Genomic DNA, 24,324 nt, shown 5'->3' on the forward strand with positions numbered 1-24,324 from the left:
CATTTTCACATTTCCTACCTGGCATTCAGCCCACTTACGTCTCTCAAAAAGCAATAATCACATCACCACATCGCCTCTGTAGTGCTGCCGTCCTTGGGGGCCCAGGTTCGATTCGTGGTATTTCCAGATATTAAAGAGTGGTGGGAGGGCTGGTGTGTGGTTAACATTGTACATGTAGCTCACATGTACGTGAAGTGAGCTACAGCAAATTGGATCGAAGACACCAGTTTACTTACTTACCACTATCACCACTGTGTGAACGCTGTTCCAGTCTTCAGTCGAGAATTAACTGAACGATTCACCGTTTTGTTGCATGTATTAAAAAATGGCATCGAATACATTCGGAGTGTTTCCAATAAATTAGAAATAATGTAAATATGCAGCTACTAGCTTCCGCCCACGGCTTCGTACACGTGAGTATTAATTTTGTCTCTATTTATAGAACAGACTAGCTTTTCTACCCGTCGTTGACAGAACCATCACTCGTCATGTGAATAATTGCATTTCTGTTCACGCCTTATGCTGTTGCTGTTATCAAGTATCAAGTTTAACATTCAAAAGGTACAGAGAGATGCACAAAAAGCATTTAAAACGTTGCTGGCATGATCTCCATAGATTTAGTTATAGGCTGTTCAGACGGTCGCCACTGTAGCGGGAAGAAGTGTTTAAGTAATATTCTGAATCGATTTTCTCATTAACATTCCCGTAAAAGCAACCATAAAAAAGATAACATCGAGTTTCATGTTGTAGGCTCCCCTCCGCAGCCCCCTGTTAAATATATTTGATAACTTATAGCTGAGATCCCACTTGTCCTTAAACTTAAACACCAAGTTTCATGAGCCGGGATGAGTGGCTCAGACGGTTAAGGCGCTGGCCTTCTAACCCCAACTTGGCAGGTTCGATCCTGGCTCAGTCCCGTGGTATTTGAAGGTGCTCAAATACGACAGCCTCGTGTCGGTAGATTTACTGGCACGTTAAAGAACTCCTGCGGGACTAAATTCCGACACCTCGGCGTCTCCGAAGACCTTAAAAAGTAGTTAGTGGGACGTAAAACAAATAATATTATTATTCATGAAAATTCGCCTTACCGATTTTCCGTGGTGCAGTGCTTTTGTGTGCTAGTTGTTTAACGTCGTTGTAACACATTGAAGGGTGTCGGTGACGCAATGATGGGAAAAGACTAGGACTGGGAAGGTAGTGGCCGAGGTCTTAATTAAGGTACAGCCGCAGGATTTGCCTACGGTGAATATGGGAAACCACGGAAAACTATCTTCAGGGCTGCCCAAAATCTACTAAATGCAGGCTTACAACTACGTGACCCCAACCGCAAGGCCATCTCACTCGGTGCTGCTGTAAGGGACAAACAGACCAAATTATATTGAATCTCTCATAGGCCATTATTTGTCCTACCCGCTTTATCAGGTTGATATTATAAAAGTACAGACAGAAAGAAAGAAATAGGATATTATCGAAGATCTGGCATAAAATATAATGTGGTGATTGTATAAACGGATGTATTATTACCATATTAGGATTTTTTGTGTTCAAGCCTTCGTCTCTGTCCTCCTTTCTTTCCACAAAGATCGCAAAATTATCAGGTTAATACTAGAAACATAATCAGATATGTGTACAAAGCATATAAAGCTCTCCATTGAGTTAGTTATCGGCTTTTGGGCTTAAACTTTCACAGGACTGCCACTGACATTGAAGGGCAAGATATGTATAGATAGATAGATAGATAGATAGATAGATAGATAGATAGATAGATAGATAGATAGATAGATAGATAGATGGATAGAAAGACAGATATATATATAGTACATTGACAAAATACCCGTGATTTGCTACGGTTTTAAACTGGAAGTTATCTTCCAATATGTTTAAAATTTGGTGAATCCACTGTTGTCTGAGTCTGTGGAATACACCCTCAGTTCGTGCATCAAACGGTTTTAGAGGAAGATTATTTATTTTCGGATCTAACACTCACTTGATCCCATAAAACTGGAATGTTTTAAAACCCTAATTTATTTAACATTTGGGACGAAGAAGCGATCAACCTGCGAAAGTTTTAACTTCGTACGTCGAACAGTAATGAAGGAATAAATGTTTTGTTTTAGGGGTAGAATGCTTAAAAATATTCTTCGTTAACATCTAGGACATAGACGATCAACCTTCATGCAAAATTTTAAGTCTGTGCGTGAAACAATCTAAGACATAAGGAGCATGCATCTTGTGAAATTTCAGCTTAGTGAAACGATTTCAGAGAAATGAATATTTTTGTCGTAATGCCTCACCTCACCCCCCCCCCCACCTCTGTCAAAACCCTTTAAGGGTGTATTGTTTTAAGGCCACTTCTTATTTTAAATCTAAGATATGAGGAGGACCAATCATATGAAATTGGTGTCGCACGGGAAGACCACAGGTGTTTAATGAACGGACATCTCATCGCCTCCGCAGAACCATACGGGCACTCGGCGGGCTACTGTGAGTGTGATCACCGCCCAGTTGAATGTTGGTAGTCAGGAACCCATATTTACCAACACTGTAAGGCTGCATAGGCTTCACCAGCCGACGAGCACCTCGTGTCCCTTTGCTGACATCTCTACACAGAGCTCAACGACGTGCATGGGCCCACGAACATCGGTAATGGACGTGGAACAGTGGTATGGTCCGATGATTCGCGGTTCCAGTTGTATCGAGCTGTGAGTGTGGCGTATGCTTCATGAAGCTATGGATCCTGCGTGTCAGCAAGGTTGTGTCCAGGTGGGAGGTGGCTCAGTTCTTGCCTGAGCGGTGTTCTCATGTTTGCAATTAGGCCCCATTGTCCTGCAGCAAGGAGCGCTGACAGGTGCGTGTTATGTGGACATTCTTTCAGAACATTTGCTTCCCTTTCTGGCACCAGAGTACCCTGATGGAGATTGTTTTACAATGAGCCATGTCACCACTCTCTGGTGGCACGCAGGTGGTTTGAGGAGGACTCCAGTGAAGTTATAGCCATGGATTGGCACTCGAGATCCCCCGATCTTAATCCAATCCAGCATTTATTGGATGGTGATGATGTTGGTGTACGCTCCATGAACCGCACATCAACTACACAAGACCAATTGTGGGAAGCAGTGAAAGATGCGCGTATCCAGTTCCCTCCAGAACGATTCCAACACCTTATAGAGTCGATGTTTCGCCGTATTGCTGCCGCATTGAGGGCTCGTGGAGGAGCAACTCGTTATTAATATCACATTGTTCTTCCCATGACTTTTTGTTTACTATCTGCTTTACGTCGCACCGACACAAATAGGTCTTATAGCGACGATGGCATAGGAAAGACCTAGGAGTGGGAAGGAAGCGGCCATGGCCTTAATTAAGGTACAGCCCCACCATTTACCTGGCGTGAAAGTGGGAAACCACGGAAAACCAGCTTCAGGGCTGCCGACAGTGGAGTTCGAACCCACTATCTCCCGAACATAAGCTCACAGCTGCGTGCCTCTAACCGCACAGCCAACTCGCTCGGTCTTCCCATGACTTAAGGCCACTCATTGTATATAGTTAGATTGTAGCTATTGGTCATTTGGCTCACTGCCAATGTCAGTGCAGTCCTCACTGTCATTTTCCACTGCTTTTTTCTAGGATTATTGAATGTACATAAGGAGTCTTCCAGCAGTAGTTAATATTTTGAGTGTACATTGTATATTTTGCTTACTGATGAAGGGATCATGCAATGATACAAGTCGTAATATAGTTAGTTAATTTAGAATCAGTGGAGTAGTTATTGGATACCTTAGGTGAAGTTCCTACCTGTTTAATCGTTTTGTGAGTGTTTGGTAAGGTCCGTAGAAGATGTACCAATGCGCAGCTTGATGTTCACGCCCTGGGAGAGAGAATTATCATGTTCTATCCAAATTCGAAGATTGATTTTGGTGAACTCTGGCATCCACTTTATAGGCATTACAGTTTCTTTCTTTCTTTCTTTCTTTCTTTCTTTCTTACTTAATGTGCTTACCCCCCCAGGGTTGGTTTTCCCCTCGGACTCAGCGAGGGATCCCACCTCTACCGCCTCAAGGGCAGTGTCCTGGAGCGTGAGACATTGGGTAGGGAGATAAAACTAGGGAGGATGACCAGTACCTCGCCCAGGCGGCCTCACCTGTTAAGCTGAGCAGGGGCCTTGAGGGGGGATGGGGAGATTGGAAGGAATAGACAAGGAAGAGGCCGTGGCCTTAAGTTAGGTACCATCCCGGCATTTGCCTGGAGGAGAAGTGGGAAACTACGGAAAACCACTTCCAGGATGGCTGAGGTGGGAATTGAGCCCACCTCTACTCAGTTGACCTCCCGAGGCTGAGTGGACCCCGTTCCATCCCTCGTACCACTTTTCAAATTTCGTGTCAGAGCCGGGAATCGAACTCGGGCCTCCAGGGGTGGCAGCTAATCACACTAACCACTACACCACAGAGGTGGACGGCATTACAGTTAATAATTTTATTCATTTCATGTTTGTTATATTATATTAAGTGTTTTGTTTATATTACAACAGAAATACGATTTCGTATGTACAGATAGAAAGATGAATACACTGGGAACTGTGTTCAACATTCATTGAGCTTTGGTGGAATATGTTGTCTTCTGTTGATTTGTTGACAGTTGAATATTTCAGAAAGAAGAAAGTAAGGGTTTAGAGAGATATAATTAATTTCTAGAAATATACATGTTTTTTCAATGTCGAATTTCACCTTTCCAACTTCAGCGACTTGTGAGATATGGGTATTCTTTTCCTCACCTCATTGTACACATACTATTGTATTATGGCAGAACAAAATATTCTACTTTACTTTAATTCCGCTTACAAGTTAGCCTAAGGGAGTTATAAGGTTATTTTAATATTTATCTTACCAAAGACATAGAAGATAGAAGGCCAACCGACCTCCTTGGCCAGGAAGCCGCACAGGGGCATGGCCACCACAGTGCCCACGTAGCTGCCGGAGAAGGCCAGGGACGTCATCCGACTGCGCTCTAAGGGCGGTGCCCACTGGGCCCACACTGCGTGCATGCAGGGGTACGTGACACCCTGGGAACAATAACAGTTATGAGTAGAGTCCGGATTATTAGGTACTGATAGGTTAGAATGCAAACTTACTTAAGCCAGTAACAAGTATACCCTACACTGTACAACGGCTATGGTATGAGATTTGCATAGATATTAGGGGCAGAACCTATAGAACTCCTTAAATTTATGCTACTCCTCCTACATTGTGGTACAATGGGTTGCATCACACTTCCTACAAACCAAATTACTTTGCATTCTAACCTATTACCACCTAAAAATCAGAGGTATAGTTATGAGAACACTGGCATGTAGCATACTAGGAAAAGCGTACATAACAGGGATGAAGGAAAATGGTGGGTGTGACACACTCGGAACAATGTACGTAACAGGTATGAAGAACAGTGATATGTGACACATTAGGAACAACGCAAGTAACACGTATGGGGAGCAGTGATAATGTAACACACTAAGAACAGTCCTTTGAATGAACTTAACATTTCTGGAACCGTTATGGGTATTTACGTTACAAGGGCCGAACGTGAAGTTTTACAGGAATTGAGATGTTTACGAAACGAATGCTAGAAACATATTCTCTCTTGTAACATACAATATTTTATTTCATAATATGTTGACTTCTTTATCTATATATTTCAAACACCTGGCTGACTTATGTTACCGCAGTTTCAGAGAACGGCTGAATCGACTGGTATCGTAAAGCATAAATAGTTCGAGACGTATATTTTCAGTTATTAAAGTTAAATGTCGCATTCTGGTTGGCCAAAACGCTCGCCACCTGCTGCTCCACTGCCGGCCATGTGCGGGACGGGAATTTCAAATGACGCCCACGCATGCGCCGTCTGGTATGATGTCTCCTCGCTGTAGTCTACATAACTGAGCGGTCAGTCGTGGATTCGTGGTTCGTCGAGAGTATTCCACATTGACTACACAAACATTCATCATCATCATCATCATTTTCCTGCTCCAGTTTTCCGGGTGTTGTGTACAAGCGCTCGCCATTTCTTTCTGTTAGAGTAGAATTTCTGTTCTTCTACATCTTCCCATTTCACATTTTGGCCTACCTACTGGTCTTTTCCCTCTCACTCCTTTGTTACAAACGTTGTCCACCTAATTTACTCATGGAAACCCGAAGGATTGAACCAATACTAGATGACAGAAGTTGTTAAATTAGAGCAGTTTCATACTGTTTATATGAAAACGAAGAAAGTCGTCGCGAACCGCGTTTACACACTGATGTAAAAATTCTTACTGACTGGGATAATTATAAGGATTTTATTACTGGCCATCAGTCTTATCGCCTTACTCTGAATAACCAACGTCAGATAAAAGTCTCATATACCTGGACGGCGAATACGCTGATTATTATTATTATTATTATTATTATTATTATTATTATTATTATTATTATTATTATTATTATTATTATTATTATTATTATTATTATTATTATTATTATTATTATTATTATATACACAACTCATCACACTACTAACCACCACATGTTTACATGAATACATCCATCCACATGGGGTTAGAAAATATGTCGAAATATTTTAGTAATTTACCCCACCCCCAATGGCACTACAGCCCCTGAACAGCCTTGGCGTACCAAGTGACCGCTGCTCAGCCCTAAGGCCTGCAGATTACGAGGTGTCGTGTGGTCAGCACGACGGATCCCCTCAGCCGTTATTCTCGTGTTTCTAGACCGGGGCCGCTATCTCACCGTCACATAGCTCCCCAATTCTAATCACGTACGCTGAATGGACCTCGAAGCAGCCTTCAGATGATCCCTGACATTTTAGTAATATGTTAGTAATAATTATTATCTATATATTAGAAGGTTTACTAAAAACGGCTCTATCCATTCCGACCGGCCGTTATACTGGACCGGAATTCTCTTCGGAATTTTTCACCGGTGAATCATCAGGCATTGACTGGTCTCATTTCAGTCAACTTTGAGGGTACTGTTAATCCTAAAATTAAATTACTAAGTGACCACTCCAATAATTGCTGGTGAAGGATTGCCGTAGCCCACAATACTTAGCGGGTTGCACACAGTTAGGAGTAACATCTTTACGTAAAGATATCGGCGAAGCTAAAGGATTGAAAATGGCAGGCGTCGATAGGCAAACCAGCAATTTCAACCTAACTTGGAACACACAAACTTACTATCTGGATTTTTTTTTTTTTTGTTACTGCTTTATGTCACACCGACACAAATAGGTCTTATGGCGACGATGAAACAGGAAAGACCTAGGAGTTGGAAGGAAGCGGCCGTGGCCTTCATTAAGGTACAGCCCCAGTATTTGCCTGGCGTGAAAATGGGCAACCACGGAAAACCATTTTCAGGGCTGTCGACAATGAGATTCGAATCCACTATCTCCCGGATGCAAGCTCACAGTCGCCCGCCCCTAACCGCACGGCCAACTCGCCCGGTCTGGAGAAAAATACTGTGGGGGTAAGACACCCTCCAGCACCCCTACGACATGTAAGATTCATCGAAAAATATTAGTGTCGCACCCATAATTTTCGTGATTGTTGAGACGAATTGTGACACTCTGGATCCCGTTGAAGTCCGCCATCGGCATGGAAGTCAGAAGGGGTGAAAAAGAAAATGTTCAAAATGACCGAGATTAGTGTTGAACCCACAGTTCTCGAGTTCGGTAGGCTAATTAGTGACTGTCCTAGTAACAGTTGGAACCGTGTGCATCATATCTACAGGACGTGCATAAATACATACAATTATCACTTATTTTTATTAATTGTTTGAACCAGTCTATGGACTGATGACTCAAAGAACAGTTTGAAAGGACCGGCTAGTTGCCATACAATATGAGCTTCAATAAGGACAAACTTCCACACGAAAGAAAATAATATAAAACTAGAATTTTTAATTAAACACACAATAACAACTCTAAAACTACAGAATTGTTCGTAAAATATCAATCAACGCCACAATAAAGAAATCTACAAAAAATCACTTGACAAAAATTTAACAGGTATAATATGTTAAGACGGCCCCGTGGTGTAGGGGTAGCATGCCTAACTCTTAGCCGGAGGCCCCGGGTTCAATTCCCGGCCAGGTCAGGGACTTTTACCTGGACCTGAGGGCTGGTTCGAGGTCCACTCAGCCTACGTGATTAGAATTGAGGAGCTATCTGTCGGTGAGGTAGCGGCCCCGGTCTAAAAAGCCAAGAATAACGGCCGAGAGGATCCGTCGTGCTGACTACACGACACCTCGTAATCTGCAGGCCTTCGGGCGAGCAGCGGTCGCTTGGTAGGCCAAGGCTCTTCAAGGCTGTAGTACCATGGGGTTTGGTTTGGTATGGTTTTTATAAGATGTTAATAAGGGCCTCCGTGGCTCACGCGGAAGCACGCCGGCCTCTCATCGCTGGGTTCCGTGGTTCAAATCCCGGTCACTCCTTGTGAGATTTGTGCTGGATGAACCGGATTGAGGCAGGTTTTTCTCCGGGTACCCCGGTTTTCTCTGTAATATTTCATTCCAAGGATCACACTCCAATATCATTTCATTTCATCTGTCAGTGATTAATCATTGCCCCAGAGGAGTGCGAAAGGCTTCGGCAGCCGGCACAATTCCTATACTCGTCGCTAGATGGGGGTCGAATGACTGGAAATGGACTGTGGATTTTCATTTTTAAAATCTGTGAATAAATGTTTTCTTTTCAGGTATTGTCTAAACGTATGTTCATTTTTCCGTTTTTTAGAAGCAGACTTACGTCGCCCCGGCACAGATAGGTTTTATGGCGACGATGGGTCAGGAAAGGGCTAGGAGTGGGAAGGGAGCAGCCGTGGTCTTAATTAAGGAACAGCCCCAGCATTTGCCTGGTGTGAAAATGGGAAACCACGGAAAACAATTTTCATGGCTGCCGACAGTGTGGTTCGAACCCACTATCTCCCGAATACTGGATACTGGCCGCACTTACGCGACTTGGTGTATCTTATAATGAATTAGTTTCGAAACAGTGAGGAACCGCACAGTTATAAATTAAATAAGTCGAAAGTTTTAAAAAAAATGGCTTCGATTATAAGAAACTAGCAATTACCAGCAATGCATCACGTTGGTCATGTTGCAAAGTTTCGAGGTAATGAAGTAATACCCATGATCTGTTGTGGTAGTAGAATGTAATATTATATGAACGAACACTTGAAAATATATCATACATAGAAATGGAATTACATTATTTTATTTCTCTGCATTTTCGTAACTTTTGAACTTATTGCGAATTATTGATGTCGATTCGTGATTTTTTAAAAATTTGACAGTGAAATCATTAATCAGTGCCGTGCGGTAAAGAACATTACGTTTCACACTAATGAAGCGTAAATGCACAAATTCCTGGGAGTTCTAACCCTGGAGCAAGTTACATATAATTGACCATGAGAGAAACACGGACTTTCCAAATTAGTTCCTGCTATGATTTCCCCTAATGATGGAGTTGAGGTAAATGATTCAGAGTTGACTTGCCAATTCCTACAATGTACGGCTGAGTTAAAGTTACTGTCAAGAGGAAATAATTGTAGGATTGCTTTGAAAGTTCCTTACATGTGTTTAGAATTAAAGTTGGAAGGTAATCTGGTTGCAATCGGTCGATTTATTCATTTACAAATGACATAAATTACGAAAATATTATACGCATTAGCAATCATTCCTCTTACCCGGAGGCCCCGGGTTCGATTCCCGGCCAGGTCAGGGATTTTTACCTGGACCTGAGGGCTGGTTCGAGGTCCACGCAGCCTACGTGATTAGAATTGAGGAGCTATCTGACGGTCAGATAGCGGCCCCGGTCTCGAAAGCCAAGAATAACGACCGAGAGGATTCGTCGTGCTGACCACATGACACCTCGTAATCTGCAGGCCTTCGGGCTGAGCAGCGGTCGCTTAGTAGGCCAAGGCCCTTCAAGGGCTGTAGTGCCATGGGGTTTGGTTTGGTTTGGTTTGGTTTGGTTTGGTTTGGTTTGGTTTGGTTTGGTTTATAAGCCATCATTTGATACTCATTTATGGAACTTACGTTAATTCTCCAGATAATAAATATCTGGATTGCATTATAGATAATACTTGCTATTTAAGTGCCATGATTATAGCTTATACAGATATACGAGGGCTACACATAAAGTAGCAATATTAGAACGCAATATTAAATGAACTAACAAGTACAGTGGCACTACATTCCTTCAATATGTTGTCACCCGAAAAGTCTACTACCTTTATCCACATTCGGCAAGCCGTTGGGGACCGTTGGCAAGGCGTTCTTTGTTGATGACAGAGAGGGGGAGACCCACTGTGCGGAGTACAGATGCGTCTATGGATAATTCCAGGACAGTCAATCGATGGTCTGCTGAAACGAGACCACTCACGATGTCAATCTGATCTTGATAAATGTACGGCCGACCTACGCGGTGCAGTCTCATTCTGACCCGCAGGAAACGCCTTGACCCATCGTGCAATCGACTTGTACGGTAGTGCATTCTCGTCACAGGCTTCACGTAATCCTCGATAACATTCTGATGCATTTTTACCACCTGCAACTCCGATTTCAATCCACGAAGGCTGATAACCTTTTGAAAACATGCTTTAGAGCGGTGAAACCGACACTCTTCACTTCAACGCCACACAGCTACAACACTCCCAACTGGATGCCCGTCAGATGCACACTACACATCGACAACAGCGCCACCTATGTCCTATTTACGCATGCCCGATCTCCTGCGAGTGTTTGGACTACTTTATATACAGCCCTCGTATTATAAAGTAGCCATCCGAGACTGATGGTAGTTTGCCAACATTGATCTTTACTTTCTCCCGTAGGCGAGGCTATCGTTGCGGAACGTTACAATGAGGAGATACTTTCAGTGCATGCCAAATTACATAACGAAAGAGGCAGCCAACATGAGTTTCCACAGCATACAAGTACACCACCTACGATACTGAACGACGTGACATCTGTATTGGAGCAACAATATGACTCTGCCCTTGCGTGTCGTCTCACAACTCCAAACCAAACCAAACCAAACCCCATGGCACTACAGCCCTTTGAAGGGCATTGGCCTACCAAGCGACTGCAGCTCAGCCCGAAGGCCTGCAGATTACGAGGTATCGCGTGGTCAGCACGAGGAATCCTCTCGGCCGTTATTCTTGGCTTTCTAGACCGGGGCCGCTATCTCACCGTCAGATAGCTTCTCAATTTTAATCACGTAGGCTGAGTGGACCTCGAACCAACCCTCAGGTCCAGGTAAAAATCCCTGACCTGGCCGGGAATCGAATCCGGGGCCTCCGGGTAAGAGGCAGGCACGCTACCCCTACACCACGGGGGTCCTTCCCAGTCCTAGCCCTTTCCTGTCCCATCGTCGCCATAAGACCTATCTGTGTCGGTGCGACGTAAAGCCAATAGCAAAAAAAAATCTTTTTCTTTATCTGTTTACCACCCAGGATCGGTTTTCCCTCGCACTCAGTGAGGGATCCCACCTCTACCACCTCAAAGGCAGTGTCCTGGAGCTTCAGACTCTGGGTCGGGGGATACAACTGGAGAGGATGAGCAGTACCTCGCCAAAGCGGCCCTACCTGCTATGCTGAACAGGGGCCGTGCGGGGGATGGGAAGATTGGAAGGGTTAGATAAGGAAGACGGAAGGAAGTGGCCGGGCCTTAAGTAAGTACCACCCTGGCATTTACCTGGAGGAGAAGTGGGAAACCACGGAAAACCACTTCCAGGTTCCAGGATGGCTGAGGTGGGAATCGAACCCCACCTCTACTCATTTGATGTCCCGAGGCTGAGTGGACCCCGTTCGAGCCCTCGTACTACTTTTCCAATTTGGTGCCAGAGCCGGGAATCGAACTCGCACCACCGGCGGTGGCAGCTAATCACACTAACCACTACACCACAGAGGCGGACTCTTATTAATACTCTTCTTGGAATTCGTGAATTTTGATATCCGTGAGTTTTAGCAGTAATGAGACACTGTGCTGCACGACCCCTGTTCAGCATAGCAGGTGAGGCCGCTTTGGCGAGGTACTGGTCATCCTCTCCAGTTGTATCCCTTGACCCAGAGTCTGAAGCTCCAGGACACTTCCCTTGTGGTGGTAGAGGTGGGATCCCTCAATGAGTGCGAGGGAAAACCGACCCTGGATGGTGAACAGATAAAGAAGAAGATTTTTTTTTTTTTTTTTTGCTATTGGCTTTACGTCGCACCGACACAGACAGGTCTTATGGCGACGATGGGAGAGGAAAGGGCTAGGACTGGGAAGGAAGCGACCGTGGCCTTAATTAAGGTACAGCCCCAGCATTTTCCTGGTGTGAAAATAGGAAACCACGGAAAACCATCTTCAGGGCTGCCGACAGTGGGTTTCGAACTCACTATCTCTCGAATACTGGATACTGGCCGCACCTAAGCGACTGCAGCTATCAAGCTCGGTGGAAGAAGTATTAGTAAGAGTAGGTTTCTTTACCTGGTTCAGTCTCAAAACACACGAACCTGGCCAGTCCTTATTTAAATGGATAAATGCCCACCCTACCCACATAATGACTGTAGATATTTGAAAATATAATCGGAACTTTTGCAAAAAGGTTTACTGTTAGTGCCAGCCGGAACTGCGCGCCCGCTTGTAATTGGCAACTTTCTCATCAAACGGTGGGTCTGACAAGGAGGCTCGCATAAATTATATGCGGCAGGAGGTTGAGATACCCACGGACATCAGGTACGCACTGGTGGGCTGTTTCAATGAAAACGCGATTGTCACTTGCAATTAGAAATGTACCGGCACACGCGGGTGACAGTTTTTTTTTTTTTTTTTTTTTTGCTGCTTTGCCCGACTTGTTTTCTCTCTGCTTATAAAACCTATAACCGTCGTATATTAAATTTACTTCATCCTTTTGCGAAGTAATGAATTCCATGTTGTGAATTGCTCGGTGACACCAAGTCACTCTGAGTAAAGATTAGTGTTATACTTGGAGAATTTGGTCTGTGGTAGGGTAATAATTCCCGGGATATCCCACGCTAAAAGTGGGTGGACAAACAAGGGTTCCAGGCAAGGCCTGGTTGAAGGGCAGCGTGAGTCACCGCGCACCTCATCCTTCCTGTCGTCATTGCAGACACATGCATTTTGAGACTCATTAGAATGTTAATTTAGCTATGAGTTTGTAGCCGTCCGGCCCCATGGCTAAATGGTTAGCGTCCTCTCCTTTGGTCACAGGTGCCCCGGGTTCGATTCCCGACAGGGTCAGGAATTTTAAACATAATTAGTTAATTCCCCTGGCACGGGGACTGGGTGTATGTGTCGTCTTCATCATCATTTCATCCTCATCACGACGCGCAGGTCGTCTAGGGGCGTCAAATCAAGAGACCTGCACCAGGCTTCTCGGGAGGCCACACGGCCATTATTATAGTTTGCAGTCGTGAGTTTAGATACTACAGGTATTTTCTACTACACTGACCATTAAGCCAAGGAGCCGGACAAACTCGTGTCCTCGTCCCGAGTGGTGCAGCTCTTTTCAGAAGGTGAGCTCCATATGATCATTTCAAACACATACCAGCCCTCCTCCCATTCTTAAATTTCTGGCAGTACCGGGAATCGAACCCGAGGACAGGAGCTAATAACACTAACCGTTACGCTACGAAGGTGGACTTTGTAACAACGACAACTCAAGACAGCACAGAGCCTCTCACCTCAAAGAGTCCCTCGATGACGCGGACAGCCACCAGCAGGTAGACATTGGCGTGCGCCAGAGGTGGTGTTAACAGTGTGAAGAAGGCTGTAGCAGCCAGACCGATGCCAAACATACGGTTACCACCCACTCTCATGGCCAACCAGCCTCCTGGAATCTGAGTCACGATGTAGCCATAGAAAAATGAGCTGAGAATGAGCCCTTGAGTCTTGGAGTCCCAGTCGAAATCTTGAACCTGTAAAGAGAATAATTTCATTGTCGTTAAACAACATGAAGTTGTAATTGATAAAGCTGATCATAAATTTTTAAAAATGAATCTCTTATGTACATGTAAACAAATAATACTTTACACTATATTAGGAGTGACACTTGCACGGAGCCCTTGACTCTGTCTAATAGTACTACGTAAGTCAGAAGTGGAATGGTGACATTTGCACGGAGTGACACTGGCACGGAGCCTCGATTTGCATTTATACTCCGGTGTTAATAGACACATGCAGTACTTCACATAGCTTCGATTGAAGAGTTGGCCCACCTCCACGGTACAAATTGTTGAATTCATATCCTCTTTTCCCCTCACCGTTTTTTTAAATTTACTACACTTTTTCTCACTTTACTCCCCGCTTCATCCGGAATGCAAATACGACTTGCCTCACCAACATATATAACCTTTATTTAGGAAACTGACCCTCAGCGGGTTTGCCATAACACACAGTATTGCACAATTTTTAAGTCATGGAATTTAAGCGGTTCCTTAAAAGAAGCACGGACCTTTTAATGTTTAATTTTCTTGAAATACTCACCGCCAGTAAGTCAGTCCAGTTTCAATTCAGGCAGCAAGGTGAAAGGACGCAACAGTGCTGAGCGAGTGAAAAGTGTTGAAAGTGCAAAGGCGAGTGAAACATGGGAGTATCAATAGAGCAATATCGGTGTGACATAAGCAGGTGGCAATGCAGAATGAAAATGAAAGCAATAAAAATCGGAATCAATAACCATACCATCATGCAGATGGTGTTAACATCAGTGGTGGTGATGGTGCTATTGGTGATCGGTGGTACTGAACTAAACCCAGGGTCTGGACTGTCTTGGGAAGATATGGAGAACTTTAAGGAGGTCTCGAAAGTGGATAAGACTCGGAATACGATAATGGTACAAATTAGAGAATCTAAGAAACTGAGGACCTTCTTAGAAATAGAAATGATATCAAGAAGAGCCTGCTACAAGATAAGATATATGGCTGAAATGAAGAAAAGGTACAGGAACGAAGCAAAGACACGGATGCGAGAGAAGGCGGAGAGGAGGATAAACATAATAATATATGGATTGGTAGAGACAGATAAAGAGAACCCAAATGATCTGCTGGATAGAGTATTCTCCTTAATCAGAGAGAAACTATGAATGCTATAACAGTGACATTGATTATGTATTCATATTAGGGAAAAACACGGGAAGGACACAGATCAAAGTATGCATGGTATCGAGATTGAAGGATCAAACAATTTTGGAGGTTACGAAGAAGCTGAAGGGGTCAAAAATATGGATCAAGAAAGAACTGGATCAAGATGAAATGATAAATATGTAAACGCTTCGCTTTCATTTTTTTTAAAAAAAGCATGGTATTCAGGACCAAAAGCTTATATCCGCGGAAGCAGACTCGTGGTTGTGGCTGACACGTGGAGCAGACAGTGGACGACGATCCAGCTACGCGAGATGGAGCAACGGCCTGATGCGGAAGATCAGGGATATGGACAACGAACAAGGCACCCGCCGAGTCATCAGCAGCAGAAACTGAAACTGCAGCAATAGCAGCAGCCCCAGCAGGTGCTGCTGATCAAAGCGAAAATGGAGGCCACGACGACCCAGTTACGAAAGTAAGTCATCAGTACCAGTCCAGACAAGCAGCACATGAAGTATTGGTTCCACGGAGAGATACTAGCACAGGAAGAAGAGAAGAAAAAACGTTAGCCAGCGTTAAACTTAAAGGACATTTGCGCTAAGAAAGGGCTGACGGGTACTGAGGAAACTAGGGGTAGGGAAGAAAGAATAATAAGTTCCCTAGGTGCTTCTGTTATTCAATTAGATAAATCAAGAATGACCAGGAGTAGAGCTGCGAGCTCAACAGATATACTCGCAAATAAGTAAATAGGCTGGGGTGTGGGAGTAATAAAGGATATACTGGTCCGCCTCTGTGGTGTAGTTGTTAGTGTGATTAGCTGCCATCCCCAGAGGCCTGGGTTCGATTCCCGGCTCTGCCACGAAATTTGAAAAGTGGTACGAGGGCTGGAACGGGGTTCACTCAGCCTCGGGAGGTCAACTGAGTAAAGGTGGGTTCGATTCCCACCTCAGCCATCCTCGAAGTGGTTTTCCGTGGTTTCCCACTTCTCCTCCAGGCAAACGCCGGGATGGTCCCTAACTTAAGTTACAAGATTATGCGAGGATATAAGTATTCAAGCAGATGAAGCGAGGCAAGTAATAAAATATTGGTTAAGAAGGGGAGAGGGGAGGGAAATACTGAATTTAGCATACAAATAACAGATGGAACACTTAAAAGGATGATTACAGGCTAACGAAAGTGAAATGGATGCTCGACAGAATATGAATTGGGAGCTACTGGAGTAAAGAGATTCAGTGTAAGGATATTGAGAAATAGACGAATATGGCTGAATGTGGATGTAAAGGAAACTGCTGGAATTTTGTAAACTTATACACAATATGGCAATAAGGGGAGAAAGGCTTCCTCACAGAGAAGTGAGAGCAATGGTGTGATGGCTAATGGGAATGAAATGGCGTATGGCTTTTAGTGCCGGGAGTGTCCGAGGACAAGTTCGGCTCGCCAGGTGCAGGGCTTTTTTGATTTGACTCCCGTAGGCGACCTGCGCGTCATGGTGAGGATGAATTGATGATGAAGACGACACATACACCCAGCCCCCGTGCCAGCGAAATTAACCGATGATGGTGAAAATTCCCGACCCTGCCGGGAATCGGACCCGGGACCCCTGTGGCCGAAGGCCTGCACGCTAACCACTTAGCCATGGAACCGGACGTGGCTAATGGGAGTTTGTAAAAATAAGGGTCAGAGAGAGAGAGAGAGAGAGAGAGAGAGAGAGAGAGAGAGAAAGAAAGAACGAAAATCAGTGTCTACTCTGTGGAGAAGAAATGGAAGAAGCGCATCTATTAAGAGTTCGTAGGGCAAGCAAAGCACTGAGAGTGAAATATCTGGGAAGTGAATATAAAACAAAAATAGATATAGAGAGAATTATATACAATTGCTAAAATATTAAATAAAGAGTGAATTGCACCGGGAAGAATAGCAAAACCTTTTTGTATGTTAAAATGTATGTGGAAAAAGGAAATTTAAAACATCAAAACAATAATACAAACGGGAGTAATGAAAGATAAAGATAACACGGATAATAGGCCTGCGTACCATAACATAATGACAAAAATTACTACTAGGTAAGAAATTATGTCAACTGTAGTAATATATAAATTGTTGTATTGTGTTGCCATTATATTCTAGCCATAACTCAGACATTAAGTAAGGCATATTGTAAATACGTAAAATATTACTAAAACCCCATGGCACAACAGCCCCGAAGGGCCTTGGCCTACCAAACGACCGCTGCTCAGCCCGAAGGCCTACAGATTGTGAGGTGTCGTGTGGTCAACACGACAAATCCTCTCGGCCGTTATTCTCGGCTTTATAGACCGGAGCCGCTATCTTATCGTCAGATAGCTCCTCAATTGTAATCACGTAGACTGAGTGGACCTTGAACCATCCCTCAGATGCAGGTAAAAGTCCTTGGCCTGGCCGGGAATCGAACCCGGGCCCTCCGTGTAAGAGGCGCTACCCCTACACCACGGGGCCGGCGAGAAATATTTCTAGTACCAGTAGGTTAAAAATTATGACAAATGTAGCATTATTTAAATTATTGTATTGTCGTGTCATAATTCAGCCGTTAAGTAAGGTATGTTGTAGGCGGTAGGATACTCCCAAAGGACTTGTGACACTAAAGTGAGCATTGGAATGGTGTAATATACCGGAAACATTCTCAAAATGCCTGTGAAGGCGTTTCTGTGTTTTGCCTGAAAAGGTTTGACACAGTGTTGTAGTATCTACTGGAAACTGGGTGTTTACAGTTATTTAAATTATTTCTGCTGCGAAGTAGAAGTGCGTGTTATTTGCCAGTTTGCCGCGAGGTGAGCTGTTGTATTATAAGGTTGATAATGATAATTTATTGCCTTAAGTTAAGTTTGTAAATAAGTTAAGGAAAGATACATGTTGTCCTGGGCAATACAGCTTTGTTAACGTCTAGGACAAAACTACTTATATTTAGTATAGTAACAGTCTGTGGTGTAGTGGTTAGTGTGATTAGCTACCACCCCGGAGACCCGGGTTCGAGTCCCGGCTCTGCCACGAAATTTGAAAAAGTGGTACGAGGGCTGGAACGGGGTCATCTCAGCCTCGAGACATCAAATGAGTAGAGGTGGGATCGATTCCCACCTCAGACATCCTGGAAGAGGCTTTCCGTGGTTTCCCACTTCTCCTCCAGGTAAATGCCGAAATGGTACCTAACTTAAGGCCACGGCCGCTGCCTTCTCTCTTCCTTGTCTATCCCTTCCCAGCTTTCCCTCTCCCCACAAGGCCCTTGTTCAGCATAGCAGGTGAGGCCACCTGGGCGAGGTACTGGTCATCCTCCCCAGTTGTATCCCCCGACCCAGAGTCTGAAGCTCCAGGACACTGCCCTTGAGGCCGTATAGGTGGGATCCCTCACTGAGTCTGAGGGAAAAACCGACCCTGGATGGTAAACAGATAAAGAAGAAGAAGAACAGTTAAATAATTATAAAATGTAATGCGTGTATGAAACTTGAACGAATTTCAATAAAAGAGTGCTCTCTCCCTTAGTACCGAACGATCCGGAACTAGGGGACGGGAGTATTCTATTCTATTCTATTCAATACGTCAGTTGATCTCTATTGGTATAGTCCACAATGTAGTGATGTCCGTTGTAAATTAACAAAGGTTTGCTTGCCCTTGGTGGTCTTGATGAACTCCATAGCTGCAGAATAACTATCACCAGTTTAACACGGAACACTAATAGTCACTGGATATCGACTGTAGCATTGAACTATAAAGGGTTCTATCTATCTATCTATCTATCTATCTATCTATCTATCTATCTATCTATCTATCTATATATCTTTATATACGAGTATATCTACCTCTGTATACTGTATTTATATCTTTTACCGGCTGGAGCTCTCCCTCCCCTGCTTGTGCATTCCAACCTCTTCTTGGTCTTCCGTGCAAGTGTTATAACTTCGGAGTATAGATATGGCGACCCTATTGCCCAGTGTCTCACATGAATTAGCCAGCTGAGTGATCTCCAGGATAGGGTGTCCCTCCTTAATAAGTGCCAATGGACTCCTCGGAGGGCGGTTGAACTGGCAGAAGCCCTTGCCTCTTGTTACCGGAACGAGAAATAATTCCAGAAAGCGAATGAACCAACACTCTGGTCAACGGCATCAAGAAGCAGGAGTCAAGGGGACACCACTAAATTAAAGATGCTCAAGGATATCCCAAGAAATGTCTGCATAGCAAAGGCAAATAATGAAGAAACAACTACTGATTATGGCTTCAGACTTCAAGATCCATCAGGGGAAGATGATAGGGCCTCCCAGATCGTTAGCAAGTCAAAACGCTTAACTTCAAATAGGACATTTTCAACGCCTAATGGGAAGGAATTCAAGATATGCATAGCAGCTCAAAGTATAATGGGCAGTCCTGAAGATGTTTTTCCTTGGTTTCCCATTTTCACACCAGGCAAATGCTGTACCTTAATTCGTAGCCTGCCCATCCCCCTGTAAAGCCGGTTTTGACTGCAGCAGCATCATATGCTCTGCATACAGCAGCATTGGATTTCTTCCGACAATTTCTTGGACTGGGCAAATTAAACAGTATCGGGCTGAGTATATCTCCTTAGGGAACACCATGTTTGAGCAATTCGCACTATACTGTACTTACATATGACACGGTGCCGTTCTCTCCTTGAACCGTCCTGTTGGCGGTCATGGCTACGATGGCCACGCTCAGGTTCACACGAAGAGCGTACACGTTGAAGAAACCCAGAAAGGCGAGGAACGCCACGATGTAGCGACGGCGGCGCCAGAATAGCCATGTTGGACCCTGGTTGGAATCCACAACCTCCGTGCTAAAAAGAAAAAAAGGGAGGTTAACCAATATCATTTTACAATCAAATTTCAAGACTTCTCAGAGGGGAACAAAATTCAATCCAATAACAAGATAAAATCTTGCCCTGTAACCAACAGGTAACTATAATTCAATATTTTTCACTCCAGACTTGGCTGAGCCGAAGGAATGGTGGAAGTTTTAAGGGAATATTGATGAAATGAAAAGTAATTAATGAATTAATTAGTTAAAAATTCCTTTTAAGATGCCTTTTGATTTCTTGTTTTACTCACTCTAAAATTAGAGTTTTCGCTACTTCCATACATGCCTGTACAGGTGATGATAATCATGTCAAATGGTTCTACGTCCCATGAAATACTTTGTCGATTTTCGGAGACAACGAAGTCCCGGAATATTGCCCGCAGGAATTCTTTCACGTGCCGATAAATAATATTCTGCACTTTGACATTTATGATGCAATAGTAACCTAAAATCAAGAGAACAGCGTGAGTTGCGAAGTATTGGAGGCATCTGGAGTACATTGTGCAAGCATTAAGAAATTTCCATACGGAGAGGAAAAGAAAATAATGTTCAACTCCCAAGAAGAGCGAAGTCATCGCAATATTTGATAAGAAAACATTAGACAATATTTTTGATGATTATCATAGCGCAGGATACAAGATGTATGAAACGCTACTGAAGTGGTATCCGAAACTGAAAATTGAAAGTAATATTTAAGTGGTCTTGGAAAATACAGTAGAGAAACAAGGTTTAACCGTGGTCAAGGGAAACCGCACACGACAAGTAAATACTATCAAACAAAAAATAATACGCAAGTTTCATGAGGCAAGAGAAAAAAGGTAACAGCCAAAATTATCGGACTTTTGAAATTCGAAGATTCAGTAGATTGTATTGGTGATTTGAAAACTAAGTTTGGAATAATGTCGCGCCATGTAACTATGCTTCAATCATAAAACGTGAATCGGGAAGAAAACGAAATAATACAACGTGCAGGAGCATTCGTTACTGAGACCAGAGTCAATTTAACTATGAGCTTGCACATGAACGAATATTGACCACAAAAGCCAAGAAACTTACCATAGAGATGATGTTATCACTTTATAGCGCACCACACAGCTACATGACAGACGTTGCAATGTCAGTGGATGGCCGTGTAGCAGGCAAACTCAAGTATGTTCTGCCAATGTTCTTGGGGACGCCAGTGTGAGCAAAAAGATGACGAAACGACACCTGCACAACATCTTTCCGTCGGTTTTGAATAGAGATCAGTCTGTCAAAGACAAGCCACTCCTTTGTGATTCCTGGACTGGACGTAAGTATGAACGCATAATTTAGCAGGCCTCTGAGGGAAAACAACTTTAAAACTCACCCCACCTAACACTATGAAATATATTCCATCCCTAGATGTGAATGTACTCAGGGAGTATGAAATTTACGCCAAAAGAATCACGAATTACTATGGATCACATTTCAACATACCACAGCTCAAATTTCATCACAGACTTATTCATTCTAAAAATGTATTCGGTAATATACAAAAGAAGATGTATCGACCGATACTCCGTTACGCATGGCAGTCAGCTGAGTACCATAGCGACAACTGTGCACAAGTTGCAAAACATTTTTGAAGTGGCTTTCAGCACTAACGTTTTTCGTGAGTGCCCATTCGATGAGTGTTCTGATGCTGCATTTATTACCCTTGTACTTTGCGGTGATGTTTATTGCCTTCATCATGTCATGCGATGACTTCACGTGTATAAATCTTTGAAAACATTCACGCCCTAACTATTTGCAATGCAGTTATAGAATGGCAGCAGCACACCTGTGCGTGTATATCACCTCTTTAAATTTCGAAGCGGCTCTTGTATACTACAGTGACTTATATCGAGTCACTGTACTGTGTACCGGCTCACCACGGCGTTTTACTGTCAACATAGCATTCAGAAACAAGTAAAGGAATCGTGACGAAATTCCAGCGCGGTTGCTCCCATTCGACTCAGGGGTGTTCCTTGTGGACTAAACGATGATGATGATGATGATGATGACGATGATGATGATGATGATGATAATAATAGTCTCAGACGACCATGAACAAAATGAGACTGCCGTTTCTCGGAGATCTGTACACAATGAACGCAAACAGACTTACCAAACAGATATTTGATTATTTCTGGAAAGAAAAAGATTACTACAGCATGGATTAAGGAAACGAAGAAGGAAATGGAAAGGTTAAACATCTCGGAGGTCCTTCTGTTAGAAAGGAACACATTTAGGAACACAGTGAAAAATTTGGAATGTTTTTTGCTAGTGGTGTTTACGTCGCACTGACACAGACAGGTCTTGTAGCAACGATCGGATAGGAAAGGCCTAGGAGTTGGAAGGAAGCGGCCGTGGCCTTAATTAAGGTACAGCCCCAACATTTTCCTGGTGTGAAAATGGGAAACTACGGAAAACCATCTTCAGGGCTGCCGACAGTGGGATTCGAACGCACTATATCCCGGATATAAGCTCAGAGCCGCGCGCGTCTAACCGCCCGGCCAACTCGCCCGGTTGGAAAGTTTTGAAGTCGCAAGAAGAACTAGACGACCAGAAGAGCTTGGACAGAAGAACAATGGTAGCAGACCAGCGAACGCTTGAAGGAGTATTGGACACAGAGAAAACACCGCACGAAGAGAAAAGAATGAAGTTGTAGCGTGATCCTTAGTGGTCCATTCGCTTGTAAAAATAAAATTTAAAAAACATAAAAATAGTCTCAGACGTTGAGCCGCTGGTCTTCAGATCCCAGCTTGGCAGCTTCGATCCTGACTCAGTCCGATGGTATTTGAAGGTGCTTAAATACGTCAGCCTCGTGTCGGTAGATTTACTGGAACGTAAAAGAACTCCTGCCGGATAATATTTCGGCACTTCAGTGTTTCCGAAAACCGTCAAAAGTAGATAGATTGACGTAAAACCAGTAATTGTGAATAATAATAATAATAATAATAATAATAATAATAATAATAATAATAATAATAATATGGAAAATGAAAATTCACAGCCTGTTTCCAGTCACTCGACCGGGTCAGGAATGGAATGAATGAAGCCCCATCTAGCGGCGGGGATAGGAATTGTGCCGCATTCCTGTGGGGCAATGATTAATGAGTGACAAATGAAATGACATGATATTGGAGTGTGTTGCTAGAATGAATGATGACAGGGAAAACCGGAGTACCCGGAGAAAAACCTGTCCCGCCTCCGCTTTGTCCAGCACAAATCTCACATGGAGTAACCGGGATTTGAACCGCGGTATCCGACAGTTAGAGGCCGGCGCGCTGCCGCCTGAGCCACGGAGGCTTAATAATCATCTGTTTACCCTCCAGGTTCGGTTTTTCCCTCGGACTTAGCGAGGGATCCCACCTCTACCGCCTCAAGGGCAGTGTCCTGGAGCTTCAGACTCTTGGTCGGGGGATACAACTGGGGAGTATGACCAGTACCTCGCCCAGGCGGCCTCACCTGCTATGCTGAACAGGGGCCTTGTGGAGGGATGGGAAGATTAGAAGGGATAGGCAAGGAAGAGGGAAGGAAGCGGCCGTGGCCTTAAGTTAGGTACCATCCCGGCATTCGCCTGGAGGAGAAGTGGGAAACCACGGAAAACCACTTCCAGGATGGCTGAAGTGGGAATCGAACCCACCTCTACTCAGTTGACCTCCCGAGGCTAAGTGGACCCCGTTCCAGCCCTCGTACCACTTTTCAAATTTCGTGGCAGAGCCGGGAATCGAACCCGGGCCTCCGGGGGGGGGCAGCTAATCACGCTAACCACTACACCACAGAGGCGGACAGGCTTAATAATAATAGTAATAATCGTGTGGCCTCACTACGTTATGTAGACATTTTAATTTGACGCCACCTGGCTGTCTGCTCGTCCATTTCGACGTTCCGTTTTATTCTAGGCCTAATAGATGGCAGAGCGAACCAAATCTCTCTTGGGAGTCTATGTCTGAGTTTTAATTAATTTTGTCGGGTAAACACCAAATATGTCACCAGAAATCTTTTACATGCCGACATCGTACGCCATGGAGCGTCGAATGGATTTTTTCCGCTCTTCAAAAATCCGACTACCTCTGCCGAGTTTGAACCCGCTATCTTGGGATCCGGTCGACACTCTACTACTAATTCACAGAAGCAGCTGATGTTATGGGAAAGTGGAAACCTTTACCTTCCACTAGTCTAATACCCTTCACGGAGGATTGCTTTTCTTTGCTTCTGGAACTTATACAGTTTCGATTATCCTTGAGTCCACAGTGAGAATGCTAACACTTCAAACTGTGTAAAAAGATAACGTCTTCTTTCGTGGAAGAGATTATCTTAATATTCCTTAACGAAAGATAAATCACGTTACATGT

The 24,324-nt window shown here is 43.9% G+C and overlaps 1 protein-coding gene across 1 annotated transcript in view; it reads right to left on the reverse strand.

Moving 5' to 3' along the window:
* The window catches only part of LOC136868451 (vesicular glutamate transporter 2), a 169,297-nt gene that overhangs the window by 40,484 nt on the left and 104,489 nt on the right, over nucleotides 1-24,324 (reverse strand). The window contains exons 2-4 of the mRNA XM_067144775.2: nucleotides 19,757-19,943; nucleotides 13,733-13,966; nucleotides 4,882-5,056 (exon numbers count right to left, since the gene is read on the reverse strand). Coding sequence (XP_067000876.2) covers nucleotides 4,882-5,056; nucleotides 13,733-13,966; nucleotides 19,757-19,943 — 596 coding nt within the window. The remainder of the gene's footprint in view (nucleotides 1-4,881; nucleotides 5,057-13,732; nucleotides 13,967-19,756; nucleotides 19,944-24,324) is intronic.

Source organism: Anabrus simplex, chromosome 1 (assembly GCF_040414725.1).
Source record: "Anabrus simplex isolate iqAnaSimp1 chromosome 1, ASM4041472v1, whole genome shotgun sequence".
NCBI lineage: Eukaryota > Metazoa > Arthropoda > Insecta > Orthoptera > Tettigoniidae > Anabrus > Anabrus simplex.